Source organism: Manduca sexta, chromosome 12 (assembly GCF_014839805.1).
Source record: "Manduca sexta isolate Smith_Timp_Sample1 chromosome 12, JHU_Msex_v1.0, whole genome shotgun sequence".
Classification (NCBI taxonomy): domain Eukaryota; kingdom Metazoa; phylum Arthropoda; class Insecta; order Lepidoptera; family Sphingidae; genus Manduca; species Manduca sexta.
This window is the reverse complement of record NC_051126.1, coordinates 3,126,129-3,139,978: the sequence shown is the minus strand read 5'-3', so window position 1 is coordinate 3,139,978 and position 13,850 is coordinate 3,126,129. Positions and strand designations below refer to the sequence as shown.

Genomic DNA, 13,850 nt, shown 5'->3' with positions numbered 1-13,850 from the left:
TTTCTTAAGTGACTAATGTCAATACTGATCATGCTGCCAAATGGCAAGTATAAATAAGTTGGAATGTATTTACTACATCCATGTTGAGAATTTAATAATTAAAAATCATTTTTAATTAAACTGCGTATTACGTTATTAGATTTTTTTTTATGTTTCATAAATTATGCTGCGTGAAACGACACATAAATATCATTTTATTAAAATTATGTAAACGAAAACAAACTTTTTATAATCTATAGCAAATTAACTGCTCCTCAACTGAGTTTTCCGTAAAATCTTTTAATGTACGTTCGAGAATGCCATTTAAATTAAGTAGCCTGTTAAATTTAAGTAGGCCTCAGACAAGTTGGTTAGTTGACTAGCGTTTCAGTATTCGGGCGTAAGAACCGTAAATGGTCTTGAATTTATGTTTGAATATTATAGGCTAATTAATTAGTTTGCAATTGCAAAACATAATAACAACATCGTTTTTAATATTTAATAGTGTTTTATGGATAAATGATTGGTTTTAAGTCAAAAATATATTCCAATGTCGTTAATTGTTTTAAAATATTGAAATATCGATACCATCTGGCGGCGACATTTTAAATAAACTATCGCATCAACAAACTACAAAACATTCTCGTCAAGCTGGAAATTTATTAGCAAATCGTAACCAAATTTGCAAACAAAACTTTCGAAGGATGAACTAAACTTTCGCCGCACCCAGAAAAGTAAAAAAAAAATGCAATGTACTCACATCGCTCCCATGGTACTCCGGCGGTTTGTCCACTACTACGGGCGATTCCATTTTTTACTACCCTTCTCAAATACACTTGGGAATGTATCACAAAACACTCGACAATACACTTGTAAACTTAATGAATGTACTCATAAAGCGTACGTACGTTACCGTGTCTCGATTTATACTGCAGCGATCGCCACACGCGAGTCTTATTTATACAGCGTGTGGGAAGCGCGGCGACTCTTCGAGAATTTTCTGGATCCTTCGAGAATTACTTCGACAGTTTGCGAAGAGCGATGTACATCGACATGCTCACATCGCTCGTAGCTGGCCATTGTGTACAAAAACAGCCGTGTATACACAATCGATTTACTTATTATACGACTTAGTGGTAGGGGCCAGAGAGCGCACCGCGACGCGACGCCTGCGCCCAGCTGCCCCTAGAAGATTCGAGAGCGCCTTTACGCGTGCACTGCGGGGCAACCCTCCACCCCTAATGGAAACCACTCGAAACTTGGCGTAAGTTTTTTCACTAGGAAATGGCCGTAAACGACGCGGATATCGAGACGTACGAATTTCGTGAATTTTGTTATTTTTTTACACAATTCTCCGCCGGCGATAAATTACAATGACAATTGACTGTAAAACAGTTGAGAATTAATTTATTTCGGATGTCGAGGCGTGAATCAGCTCGTCCAATCGTTCATACACGAAGACGACAACACAATGGCGTGTGTGTGTTTGTTTAATTTTTCCTTCGCAGCTCCTTATAAACCCTTCTGATTAATGGCGAAGCATTGTGTCGATGAGAAACTCATGCATCATTTCGTTATTTAATTATGTATACTGATAAAAAGTGGTCATTTAGTGTAAATGGTCATAATGCCAAATGAATATGGTGATGAGATAATGAATTCGCAGGACGGCCGTGTTGTGCACGTGTGGTAGAATATACTTTAAATTTATAATATTTATTTAATAGGTACAGCACATTTTTTTAAAATAAAATTAATTTGTATTTGTTTTGTTTTACATTCAATTTAATAGTTTGGCGACAAAAAGTTTATATAAACGTCCATGTTAAATTAACATGGGTGTAGATATGTTCCGGCGTATTCACAAATGTCATATTTATAATATTATCTTTATACAAATGGAGGTCAACGCAATCGCTGATGGTTTGCAAGGATTATATTATTTATCTAAAGTGAGATCGCGGGGGAAAAGTGCTTGTACAATTCACTTTTTAAGTATAAGATTAATCAGTTTCAAATGGGAGTGTGTTCAGTCAACAATAATAAATCTTACAATATTATAAATATGAAACTTTGTAAAGATGTTTAGAAGTTTAGATGTTTGTAAACGCCTAACCAAAACCGCTTAACCCCGAGCGGAATTATAAAATATAGATTATAAACAATAGAAATTTTACTACGTACGCAATATTATTGTAAATAGTTTTTTTCTCTACTAATTCTTTCTACGAGATGTTTATTGACAAGCTGGGGAATGTGGCGAGATCGATGTTATTGATATTTGTTAATTATAATAATTGTAAAACTATATTTTAAGAAATTTTGTAAGATGGCAAAATTTACATATTTAAAACTTCTAAATATACCTGTGTAAAATATTATACACAAATATCACCTGATGTATAGCGTTTCTATATTTACACAATAACATCATACTTCTAAATATAGATAATATATTTAGTTTCTGACAAATCATTGTCTGAAATATCTCAACGATTTTACATTTCATCGTGGATTTGTTCGTGCGTTGCATTAAATATAGAAACTATTTCAATGAGCTGACAAGGTGAGGATGACCTGCTGTTTGGTCATTGAGGTCACAAAGAATTACAACGATAATATTCTAAGTGAACGCATTAATGTAAAACTTTAAGATGTGTATCGAAATTACTTTCGCTCCAAGCGTGATATTTTTCATGGACACGCAAAACACGACGACGTTTATATAAAAATCGAATGGTTATTCAACAGTCGAATATTTTATTTGAGCGAAATAATCATGGGTCTTCAGTCTAGTCAATCCAAGCCAATCATCAAAGGACCCCTTAAAGAGTATACACTTTTAAATAAGTCCATATATGTAAGTCAAAACGAATGGTGTAAATACAACTAAATATTCCTAGAAAGCTTATACGCATGTTAAGAGAATGCGTTGACGCATGTTACCCGTGCGTTACTGTGACAAACTGCGTGAATCCTGTGAGGTTTTTAACAGGGAATCAAAAACAAATTGCTACAATGTATTTGGACTCCAGCTTAATATAAGCGCGAAAATGTTTCTAGTAGGATGGACTACCGAGACGAATGGCCGCAGGTTCAAAGCACAAGCACAAACAGCGTTGTCTTTTCTTAAATCATGTGTTTATTTTTTCGTAAATTAACGCTTGCTTTAGCGGTGAAGGAAAACATCGTGAGGAAACCTGCATACCTTAGAAGTTGCCTATAATAATTTTGAGAGCATGTGAAGTCTGCCAATCCGCAATAGGCCAGCGTGGTGGTCTAATACCTTCTCTGTAGGATAGGAGGCCCGTGCTCAGCAGTGGGACAGTATATAATACAGAGCTGATATTATTACAAGTTTTAAATTTCGTGTAAATCGCAACTAAAATAGAGATAACTTAACACATGTGAGTTGTGTATAAGGATTCTGGAATGGACCAAAAGGATTCTATCGTGAGCCTCGACCGCCCCCACCCAAATCAGTATTTAATTTGTTATGTCAGCCTCTGTATCTTCCTACATACACATGCGTACTGGAGACAACAATCGCAAATCCAAAACGTCCACAAGGTCGATTTTATTACTCATTGCATTATCTACTATCTATAGAATTATCTTCGAGAAAATTATCGAAACAATTTATTTATTTATATCTCGTCACTATTTTTGGCAATGACGTTTATTAGAAAGAGCTAGTGAATTAGATTGATATGGAACTGACAATGCAACTGTACTGTCAAATCTATTATATTAAATTATACCGATTTGGATGAAATTTGTCATACGGATAGATCATATCTGGGATTAACATGTTACACGACTTCCGTGGGAAATGTTTTATTTTTTTTATCAGTATTATTGATAGATGGCGCTGGCGTCGTACAGATAGCGCTATGGATGGCTAGTGATTTAAGAGACTTGTAATGGGAAATGTTTTTTACGGGGGCAAAGCCTCGAGCAACACCTAGTAAAGTACAAACGTATGAAATAATAAACATATTTTGTATTTACGGAATATCCTACACAAATAAGGCGATTCAGACTTCAGCACCAAACCGTTTCAATTCCAATATCAATCTATACAATACCAATAATCGTTCAGTAAATGAAGTTTTATATCCCTCCTCTACAATCTACACTATACGTTTACCCCAGTCTAAAAATACACCAGTTTCATTTTCTATCGCAATTGTATTCATAATTCAATTTACTCCAAGGTATTGTATCTCAGTGCCAATTGTGCCAAATTATTATTATTCAGGTCTATTTTGATTGTTATATTGCGAATTTTAAATTATTATAACAAGCAGCCATAGTGACATTGTCATCAACAAACAGATTTAAAATTCATAAACTCTTATAAATAGTCAAATAATTATTGAATAAAAGTATCAATCTTTGATATTTTTTATTTTTCATCTAGCCTTCCTAATTCCACGATAACTTCAAGAATCGGTGAGTAAACAAATAAAACACGAGGCACACTGCCGAACCACTTTTGGTACAATTTATAACGCCGGCAGCACAAGTACGATGATATACACGCTCGTTAAAATCACACGCGACGGTTGCATCTATCACTCCGTGTCACGCGTATTGAAATATTTTGGCAACGACAAACCTTTTACAAATATCATTGGATCTACCAAGTGATTGGATATTGACATTGTATTTTGTTAGATGGGTTTTGTGTGAAGGTTACGTGAAAATGCAAAGCTTTAAAATATTACGTATAATGCATTGTACTTAATTGTCGAAATAATTATAAAATTAGTATCATAGATTACTTAATTCGTACCTGTTTGATGATCATTTTGAGAACAAACTATAAAATATTCATTTATAGATCAGTAATATCAAAATTCAAATTCAGCAATAAATTCACAATTTACTGTTCTGTCTATACGTGTCTTCAAAAAAACACTTTTTCCTGTACATACATTACGTTGGCAATGATCACTGTTTCGATAAACTAAACAACTGACCCGTCGCAAAAATTCACCCAGTTTCGCAGAGTAGATATATATAAAATGTTTCTTACTGACATTGACGTATATTCTTTAGACACGAACGTCCATACAAACTATTTGTTCAAAATCTGAACTAAAATGGCAACCAAAACGTCACTGTTATAACCTATTTATTCACTTGAACAACAAATAATTTTACTTATTTGACTAATATTTTTATTCACGTCCAGGTTCACACTTTGACTCGAGTTCTTTGAGCGTCAATCCGTACATAACCACACGCTGTCGATGTTGAAATCATACTAAAGTCAGGTGTACGGATTGCAGTACAGTGGAGTCGAACACAATGAGTATACGGAACGCCAGATCTAGTACGTAGTTCATACACATATGTATATATCGATGGTTATTGACGACTTTCTTCCATTTTAGGTTAGCTGACGTAATACTCTTTCAAAAGTGTGACATTCCCTGCATTGACACGTATGTCGACGATCATTACGATTCCCGGTATTTATACACAATCACTCTACTTAATAGATGTTTAAATAGGCGCCTGCCACCTGCTACTAGACGGTGAACAAAGAAATAGTGCTTAGCAATTGTATAAATATGCGTGTTATGCCTTTGTGTAAATTCTTCACTAATCACTACGTGTGATTAAGAACGTTATTATAGAGTTTATTTGTTACTGAAGTTTCCTGCGTGAACGGTTTCAATAGATTTGTTTTATGTTAATTTTGAAGCTACGTCGATGGACGGGACTTTGAAGATATCTGAATTAAAAACAAAAACACTATCCTTTTATTTATAAGTCGACCGATGTTTAGGTGCCTGCTATTCTTTTCTGGCATTATCTCGACCTAAAGCCAAATTCTAGGACCTTTCCAGGGAATGTTTTATCTTATTACTGGACGTAAATAAATGGTTTGTACAATATGCTTTCATATTGACATTCGTCGTACATTTCATTATACGTTAGTCACTGAAAACATTACCTCTTCATCTAGCAAAGAACCTGCCACTTTCTCTCCTCGATTATTAAACAACAAACATCCGACTTCGAAAACTCGTCTAGCACGACTCTTTGTTTACGGAAACATGCCAATAATGTTCGTTAACCAGACGATATACGGCCCTTTGTCGTCTGCATTAACTTTATGATCGAAACAGTTTTTATTGTCGTGTAATGCATTTACATCGAGTTCGAATTCATCATCATCACTGTCACGTCAATGATGATCAGGCGCATAATGACGCGCCGATTTTGCAACAATGTATAAACGATTGCAGTTTTAAAAAACGAATTAATATCTTTTTTATGGAGATCAATTGGCCAGTTTTGAATTTGGAAGAACTCTCTTTGTTCGGAGGACTTGTGAAAGTTGGACTGATTTGTTTTGTTTATAATTAGCGTTTACCCGATAGCAAATTGGCGAAATGGTATTCCGAGAATGAACGGTTTTTACTTTATCCCAAAATTACACGCTTTTACAAACATTACTAATTTAAAACATCAAAGTTCGGAATAATTTATTTAAAATACGGTTTTTACTTAATCCGAAAATTACACGCTCTTACAAACATTACTAATTTAAAACATCGACGTTTGGAATAATTTATGCTCATTTAAAAACACCTCTATTATATTATTATAAACATTTTTGATTAAGCGGAGTTTTAAAAAACATTCTAGAGTCATGATAAACATTTATATGCAAACTTATATTTTGCGTACTACGAAGTGAAATAAATATGTAATACAAAAACGCATTTCTAATTACAATAATAATATATCTCCTCTCCGTTTACCTCCACAAGGACAAAATACTAACGCAATACCACCGAAATCTCTTGCCGCCCAAAATACCTTCCACCTTGACTCGGTCATATATCCCTGTCAACATGCTCGTAACAAATAGCCGACTCTACGAGGTGTAATGGCATAAAAAATATGAAAAGTATTAAAAATATATAACACGAAACTACACTATCAACTTGATTAAAACACGAAGTATACCTTGTCCCATTTATGATAGACGATCGAGTCGGTAGGAGTGAGACGTGGGGACCGTCGTAAGGTCTTTGGCGCCAAGAAAAAAATGTCGATAAAGAAAATTTTAGAACTGGAACTTCTTTTTGTATATCTTTCATTGATACGTGAAACAATTGTTTATCTAAATGCGCAGTAAAGGCAGCCTGAAATAAGCGAGTAAACAAATTGTTCACGATAGTGACAAATTGTTTTATTAATGTGTTAAGGAAAGCGATCCCTTTAAAGAGTAGTTTTTTGATTAGTGTACGGACAGACACCGTAAATAATGGAAGCGTTTCGTCACAGGACGTATATTTTCTCGAATAATTGAACGCTAAAATTGTGCAGTACGTATTTTCCAAATTGTTCTGACATACCATTACAAAGATCGTTAAGAAATCTGAAGGTATTCAAAAACGATGTGACGTTGCATTTTCAATTTATTTTATGATTATGAAAGTGCGTAAGAATAATTATAAGTAAGCTCAACTACAAAATCATCCATTGGACGCTCAAACTCTTACTTGACAAAATTAATTAGAAAACGAAAATATTTACCATTATATTTACTGCCCTCTTCATAAACAAGCACTACTCAAATTTAAAATTATAATAAAATAAAAAAGTGATAATTTAAAACCGCGATAAGATCCGCAAAATAGTTTTTATTTCATCTACTCAACGCGTTAAAACGAAAACGTTTGAATAAATTTCACTTTTGTCACTGCACGCACGATCGGCTACAAAGACAGACGGTGCACAAATGTCGTCATACGACGCGTTAACAGGATGTTATGATAAATTTCGTAAATGTATTTGTTAGCTTGATAATTTAATCCTTCGCTTTCCTCGCGATATATCGAGTGGTGCTCGAGAATAAAAAAAACTCCTTCAAAGTAGTTAGGGTTGTCAGGCGTCCAAATAAACAGGACTTAATTGATCTCTTTAAACACTTGTTCAGATAAACCAGTCAAATTAATTGGATTGTTTAATCCTATGGCTCCCGAGTTGAGTTTTGGTACAACGATACTCGTTCATTTGACCGGTGCCAGTATATTAAATTAGGGGTCTGGCTACTGGCTAAACAGTTTGAAATTTCGTCTTTCTCATATTAACTTGCTGCTTTGACCGGCCACATTAAATTAAAGGTCTGGCTGTTTATTGGCTAAACAATTTGGATTTTCGGCTTTCTTACATTAACATCAGGCAACCCTGTACTCATGAAATAAAAAGAAAACTGTGTTCAACATACGCGGGGCAGATGTTTCGCATTTTCACTCGGCTCGTTTGCTTCGTACAGAAATTCATTAAAATGAGACTAATTACGCGTTTTGCCTTACGTATTTCGCGTTGCTTTATTTCGTGCAGAAATGTGTAGTTAAAAATGCAGGTCACGGAGCATTTTTTTTTATTTATTATGAAAGTGCCTTTGTACAGGGGAAATGTAACTCCTTTTAGAAGTATTCTGAAATGTTAAGAAATTCCCTTACCATTGCTATAAGGGAATTGAATAACAAAACACTTGAATGACCCAACAATTTCTCAGAACATTAGACCAAACCTAAATTCAGAACAATTCAATCGATCATATCTATTGATCATTTATCAAACCTCATTACACAATGGATACGTCCCAACAGCTGACCACAGTTGGGCGCCGATGGCGGGGTCATTGACACGCCATTGTAATGTCAACATTAGGGACGGATTTGGAATACTAATGCTCTATAGTACTCGACAGGCTCCACTAATGATCAATTAGGATTCATATTGTTTGAATGAATGAATATCGATGTATGATAATACAGTTCCATTGACACTTGCATGGATTGTATTACATGATTAATTTACAACACTCCAATTTTAGCACGAGTTATGTGACATGTTTGATTAACCAAATTCCGATGCATAATAATTTACAATCTCCCTGCCCTTGCATTATTGTGTACAGACATTTTGGCGAAATAAATCTGTCCAGCCGCCTTCCTGGCGTCAACAATCAACGTGAATACTTGATCCGAGGTATCCGCGTCTGTTCTGTGTAATTTATGCAGTACTCAAACAAAGCCACGCGTTTCAAGTGAAGTGTAAGCACGCACACCAACGAATCGCCGGAGGGTTAATCAGAAAACTATAAACAACGCGCGCACGTAGGTGTGCGACCCGCTCCAAATACCGAACGCACAACATTGTGTAACATAAAAAATGGCATAAAACATTCAACATGAACAACTGGCACGAAACAATTTTAATAGAAAAAGAATTATCGCCAATTGGACGAGTCGTTTGAATTCTCCACGGCACGTTGGGCTTACAACAAAACATAAAGCAAATGTAAACAAAACATTTTGGCAAACCCCCCGTGACCCGTAGTACCGACATGCAATGCGAACACTATTCCTGTACAATACACAATAGTTATAAGTTTGTTTGCGGTTTTGTTCGCCGCTTTTAGTGTGCGCTTAATGTCAAACTTCAGTGCAAATCGTTCCTCATGAGCGCGTTTAAAACCACTCTATATTTGTACATAGCTAACAAAAACGAAAAAATACTCCATTCTTCGAAAAAAAAAACTAATTTCTATTATACATACAACTCGACTTTCAATATTAATGACCTATAGATTACGAAACATTTGTACGTCACAATAAACAGCCAGCAGATAGACGACAGTACTCACGTTTCGCTTCATATCCGCAGTCCGCACGTCGCGATACGAGTTCGATCTCTTTGTCTCCTCAACAGACGTGTATAGACGCTGTGTTACCGCCACTGAATTTCATACATCCGTCTCGGGTAAACACCACTCGCGCGCTCAAACTGTGGCGGTTTGCATACGCCGTGGGTGCGGCGGCACACAGAAATAGAACTTTTGGAATAACACACACACGCCACACAAATTATATTCATTGCGTCACTGCGCCATGACGCTCTGAAGATCAAGAACGGCTGATTAAAGATTGTCGCCAAATGTAGTTTTTGTTCCGTTAAAAAATTCGAGTACTTTACGACAGGTAGAGGTGTCGTTTAAAACTGATGAAGCTATTGAACGGACCGTTACGTTTGCTTGTGATGCATCTTGTGGATGACATTTTCTTCTTAAAGCTCATCTAGTCACCAGATTAATCATTAAAAGGTAGTTAAAACCTAAGCAAAAGAAACTTTAAAATTCTATACGGTAGATAGTTTTTTTTACTGTCGGAAATTTTATAAATTCAACGGCATCAATGCCACGGCGAGCGACCGACTGACTGAGAAACGAATAGTTGTCGGCTCGAATCTCCAGGCGCGGCCAATGTTTGTGTTATTCACAAATATTTGTATAGCTATTATGGAACCAAATTCCTACACCCACTTTTATCTTTTAAATACTCGTAAATTTATGTCTTCTACGACTCTTCCAAATGGTAACTCAGGCTCGCGCCAAAACGCAAAATAATAAGTTATTACAAATACAATATGAAATATCTAGAATTTAAAAAAGGAACTTACTATCTTTATGAAAGCGCAATCCAGTACAAGTAGTATTAATTGATCACAAAGTTTCCTCAGAACAACCCATTTACAACTGAAAGCCAAAGTACTTGGCGAGCGTGTGTTCGCACCGTACTGAACGAGGTCAATTTCGTTGTCTAAAATAGGTTAAATGCTTTGTTATATAATTATATATTGCAATAGTGTATGTTACAATAGGGAATGGAAGGGAGAAGACACACTAAGTCTCGTTTACCTTAATGGTCGCCAGAATTATGCCGGCCTACATTAATGCTGCTATGTGCCCAACCCCTCTTTTAACAATGTTTACATGACGGTATTGAACTGAATTCTACAACAGTTAAAACAACTACGAACAGTTTTATTTGCGTCAGAAGTTGCCATGTTAGCTATCCTTATGTCCCTCAGATCTAATCCGATACATACTACAAGTAACATGATAAAAGAGCATTTCAGTAAAGTCCAACTAGCAAAAGTATCTCTTGTCTCAAGAGTTAAGTACCTGGTGCATTTACTGCATAGTAAACTTTGTTCACATCACGCACTTCGCCACGTGTGCTAACAATTTCTTCCTCAACAAGTGCAGTAAAAGGGAAGTCCTTGACTACCCACGGTTTTGAATCACGACGCCCACGTAGGCTCGCCGCACGTACAATTTGCGACCCATTCGATAGGATTGTGGTTGCATTATGCGCCGCCTTACAGCCAGGGTTGACAGTTATATAAAACCCTTGTGTGGACTTTTATTGGCCAATAAACTTTTTAAACGAAATAAATTCGCCATAAAATGTGTTTTCGTATTGTTAATGGAGTGTGGGGGTATATAAAACTAAATGTCTTCATTTAATTTGGTGAACAACAAAATTGGCGTACGGTATCTCCTAGATACCATTATTTATGATCATTACGGCCTTTTTCGTTTAAATTATTTGACAGGCAATCTTATTCAATATCATCCTACTTTTAAAACACTTATTTATTAATAATCGCCAAACAGACGACGCTTAATAACTTACAGTTTACGACTCCAATATTTCACTGATAACCATAAAACGGTGCAATAAAAATATCATTAGCAATTTTTATACACACAGCCTATTTCGTCTTGTTCTTAAACATTTTAAACTTTACAAAACTAATTGCATACCATAAGCCACTGACCGACCAATTTAGAAAGCCCCATAAATCCACTTTTGGTAACATTTGAGAATAAACAAACCAGTGATAATCATTATCAGTATCAGCGAACCAATTGCGATTACACATTTTACGTGAAAATGTTATACGAGTGCGAACATACATAGTACATAGTTCTATCTTTTTTACTTCCAACTGATTAGACAAGGATGCTATTGTATATATTTTTTATATAATCACTGCGAGCCATATAACATTATTATTGAAAAAAATGACACAGGCATGATTTTTGAGCTGTACAAATTGATTAAAAAAAATTTAAGAGACTTTTTTAATGCAAAGAAAAACATCTGAATTACAGGTTACTATGATTTTGACTCAATCACACAGAATATATAACCAAACACCAATTAGAAATGCTTATTCTCAAGGCCATGCTATGTTTATGTTCTTTACTATTAAAATAAATAAATTACAATAACTGACAACCCTGCAACGCACGCAGTGTCAACTACTAGAACAAGTTTTAATAGTGATAAATAGATATTATGATGTGATCTCTACTCGGGTTACAGATTTCTCAATGACACCGGTTTCATTACGGTTATAAGTATTAACGATGAGAAATAGGGAACGAGACCTTCACTGCATGTTTTAGAATAGGCAAGCTAAAACGTCACGTGACAGTGAGTGATCTAAGTCTTTGTACTCTGTTATTATCAATATTATTTGAATGTATTGTCCAAAAACATCAACACTCGTAAATAGAATTAAGTCTATTTCCTTTTTAAAAGCCGGTATAGGTGTTAACCCATTTTTCTCTAGATTATTAGATCTAAATACTTATCATAATAATACTAGCAATATATTATAATATACTCTGTTATATTACAGTCTGTTCCAATGTTGAGCTCGGGCCTCCTCTACTACTGAGAGGGTCTACGCTTTAGTGAACGCTGGCCTAGTGCGGGTTGCCAGACTTTACATACCCTCGAAATCCTTTTTACATAATTCTGAACCATGTAGGTGTCTTCACGATATTTTCCTTCGCCGTTAAAACTAACGATAATTGGCATAGATGACATCAAAATGTCAGCGTTGGGTGTCTCTAAATACCTGATTTAATTTAATTAAGAATCACAACAATGAGCTTATTATATCAATGACCCAGTGAAAGCCGGGCGCAGGACGTGGTCACATTAACCGCTAAACCTTAATCCGCTTAATCCGAACACAAATCGAATCTAGATTCTAAACACGCGCAGTGTGTCGTCATTTCGTCGACTCGTGCCTGCACTTGACAGCTGACGGAACCTGTCACGTGTGAATTATACATGCCCTTGGAATCGTGAGGATTCCGGGAGAACTGGAACGTGTGTGTATTTTTTTTACCCAAAGAAAGTATTTGTCAGACAGTCACAGTATATTTCGTTTCAATAGAATTTATGAAAAAAGTAAAGAATAATTAAAAATTCACAAGTAACTTGTATCTATTCAAAATCACGCAACTACAAAATTTAGTCAAAATCCAAGTGACGAACAATCACCACCTTATTTAAGTTTCATACAAATTCTATGGATCTCGATAATAATTAACGAAACAATACAAATGATGAAAGGCCAGAAGAATCAAGGACGGTTCTTGTCAAAGGAAAAGATAAAGTGACAATTAATACTACAATATGTATGATGTGTTTTAATTAAAGCCCTGTTAGCGCCGTTGTGTACATATTGAATGCATAAGGTAAAATAAATGTAACTCATGATTTATAGTTACACAGCAGCGCAATAGCAAATGTTGATGTCATCAGGTAGTAACCGGTGTTATGCAAAAAATGTTTTTGTTTATTGAACATAGAGTAGTAAGTACTACGACATTGATTTTATTAGGTACAATTAAAATTGCCTTCCAATTTATCCATATTGGAATTAAGATTTTAGTGGACACCTGTTGATTGACTGTTGACATTGATTATATCCTTAAAAAAATTATACAAAACAAAGTCCACCGCCGCGTCTGTCTGTTTCAACGCGACAAACTCACAGACCGAACAGATTTCGGTAAAATTTGGTGTGGTAGTTTAAGACCCGGAGAAGGATATAGGTTACTTTCTACCCCAGAAAAACATTCACGGAAGCGAAACTGCAAGCAAAAGCTAATTATAATTAATAACAAAGAAAGCTAAAAAGCTATCTTTCTCTTCACCTAGGAAACATAAAAGTCAAAGACCAGT

At 35.3% G+C, this 13,850-nt stretch overlaps 1 protein-coding gene across 4 annotated transcripts in view; it reads right to left on the bottom strand.

Annotated features, from left to right (window-relative positions):
- LOC115444824 (BAG domain-containing protein Samui) overlaps nucleotides 1-13,850 on the bottom strand; it is a 46,603-nt gene that overhangs the window by 14,764 nt on the left and 17,989 nt on the right. The window contains exon 1 of one of the 4 annotated variants that reach the window (XM_030170758.2): nucleotides 9,665-9,768. The exons of 1 other annotated variant lie outside the window; for it this stretch is intronic. In XM_030170758.2, coding sequence (XP_030026618.1) covers nucleotides 9,665-9,676 — 12 coding nt within the window. In that variant the 5' untranslated portion in view covers nucleotides 9,677-9,768. Of the gene's footprint in view, nucleotides 1-739; nucleotides 990-7,542; nucleotides 7,721-9,664; nucleotides 9,769-13,850 lie in introns of those variants that run through there. 2 more of the 4 variants (XM_030170756.2, XM_030170753.2) reach the window with 2 other exon arrangements.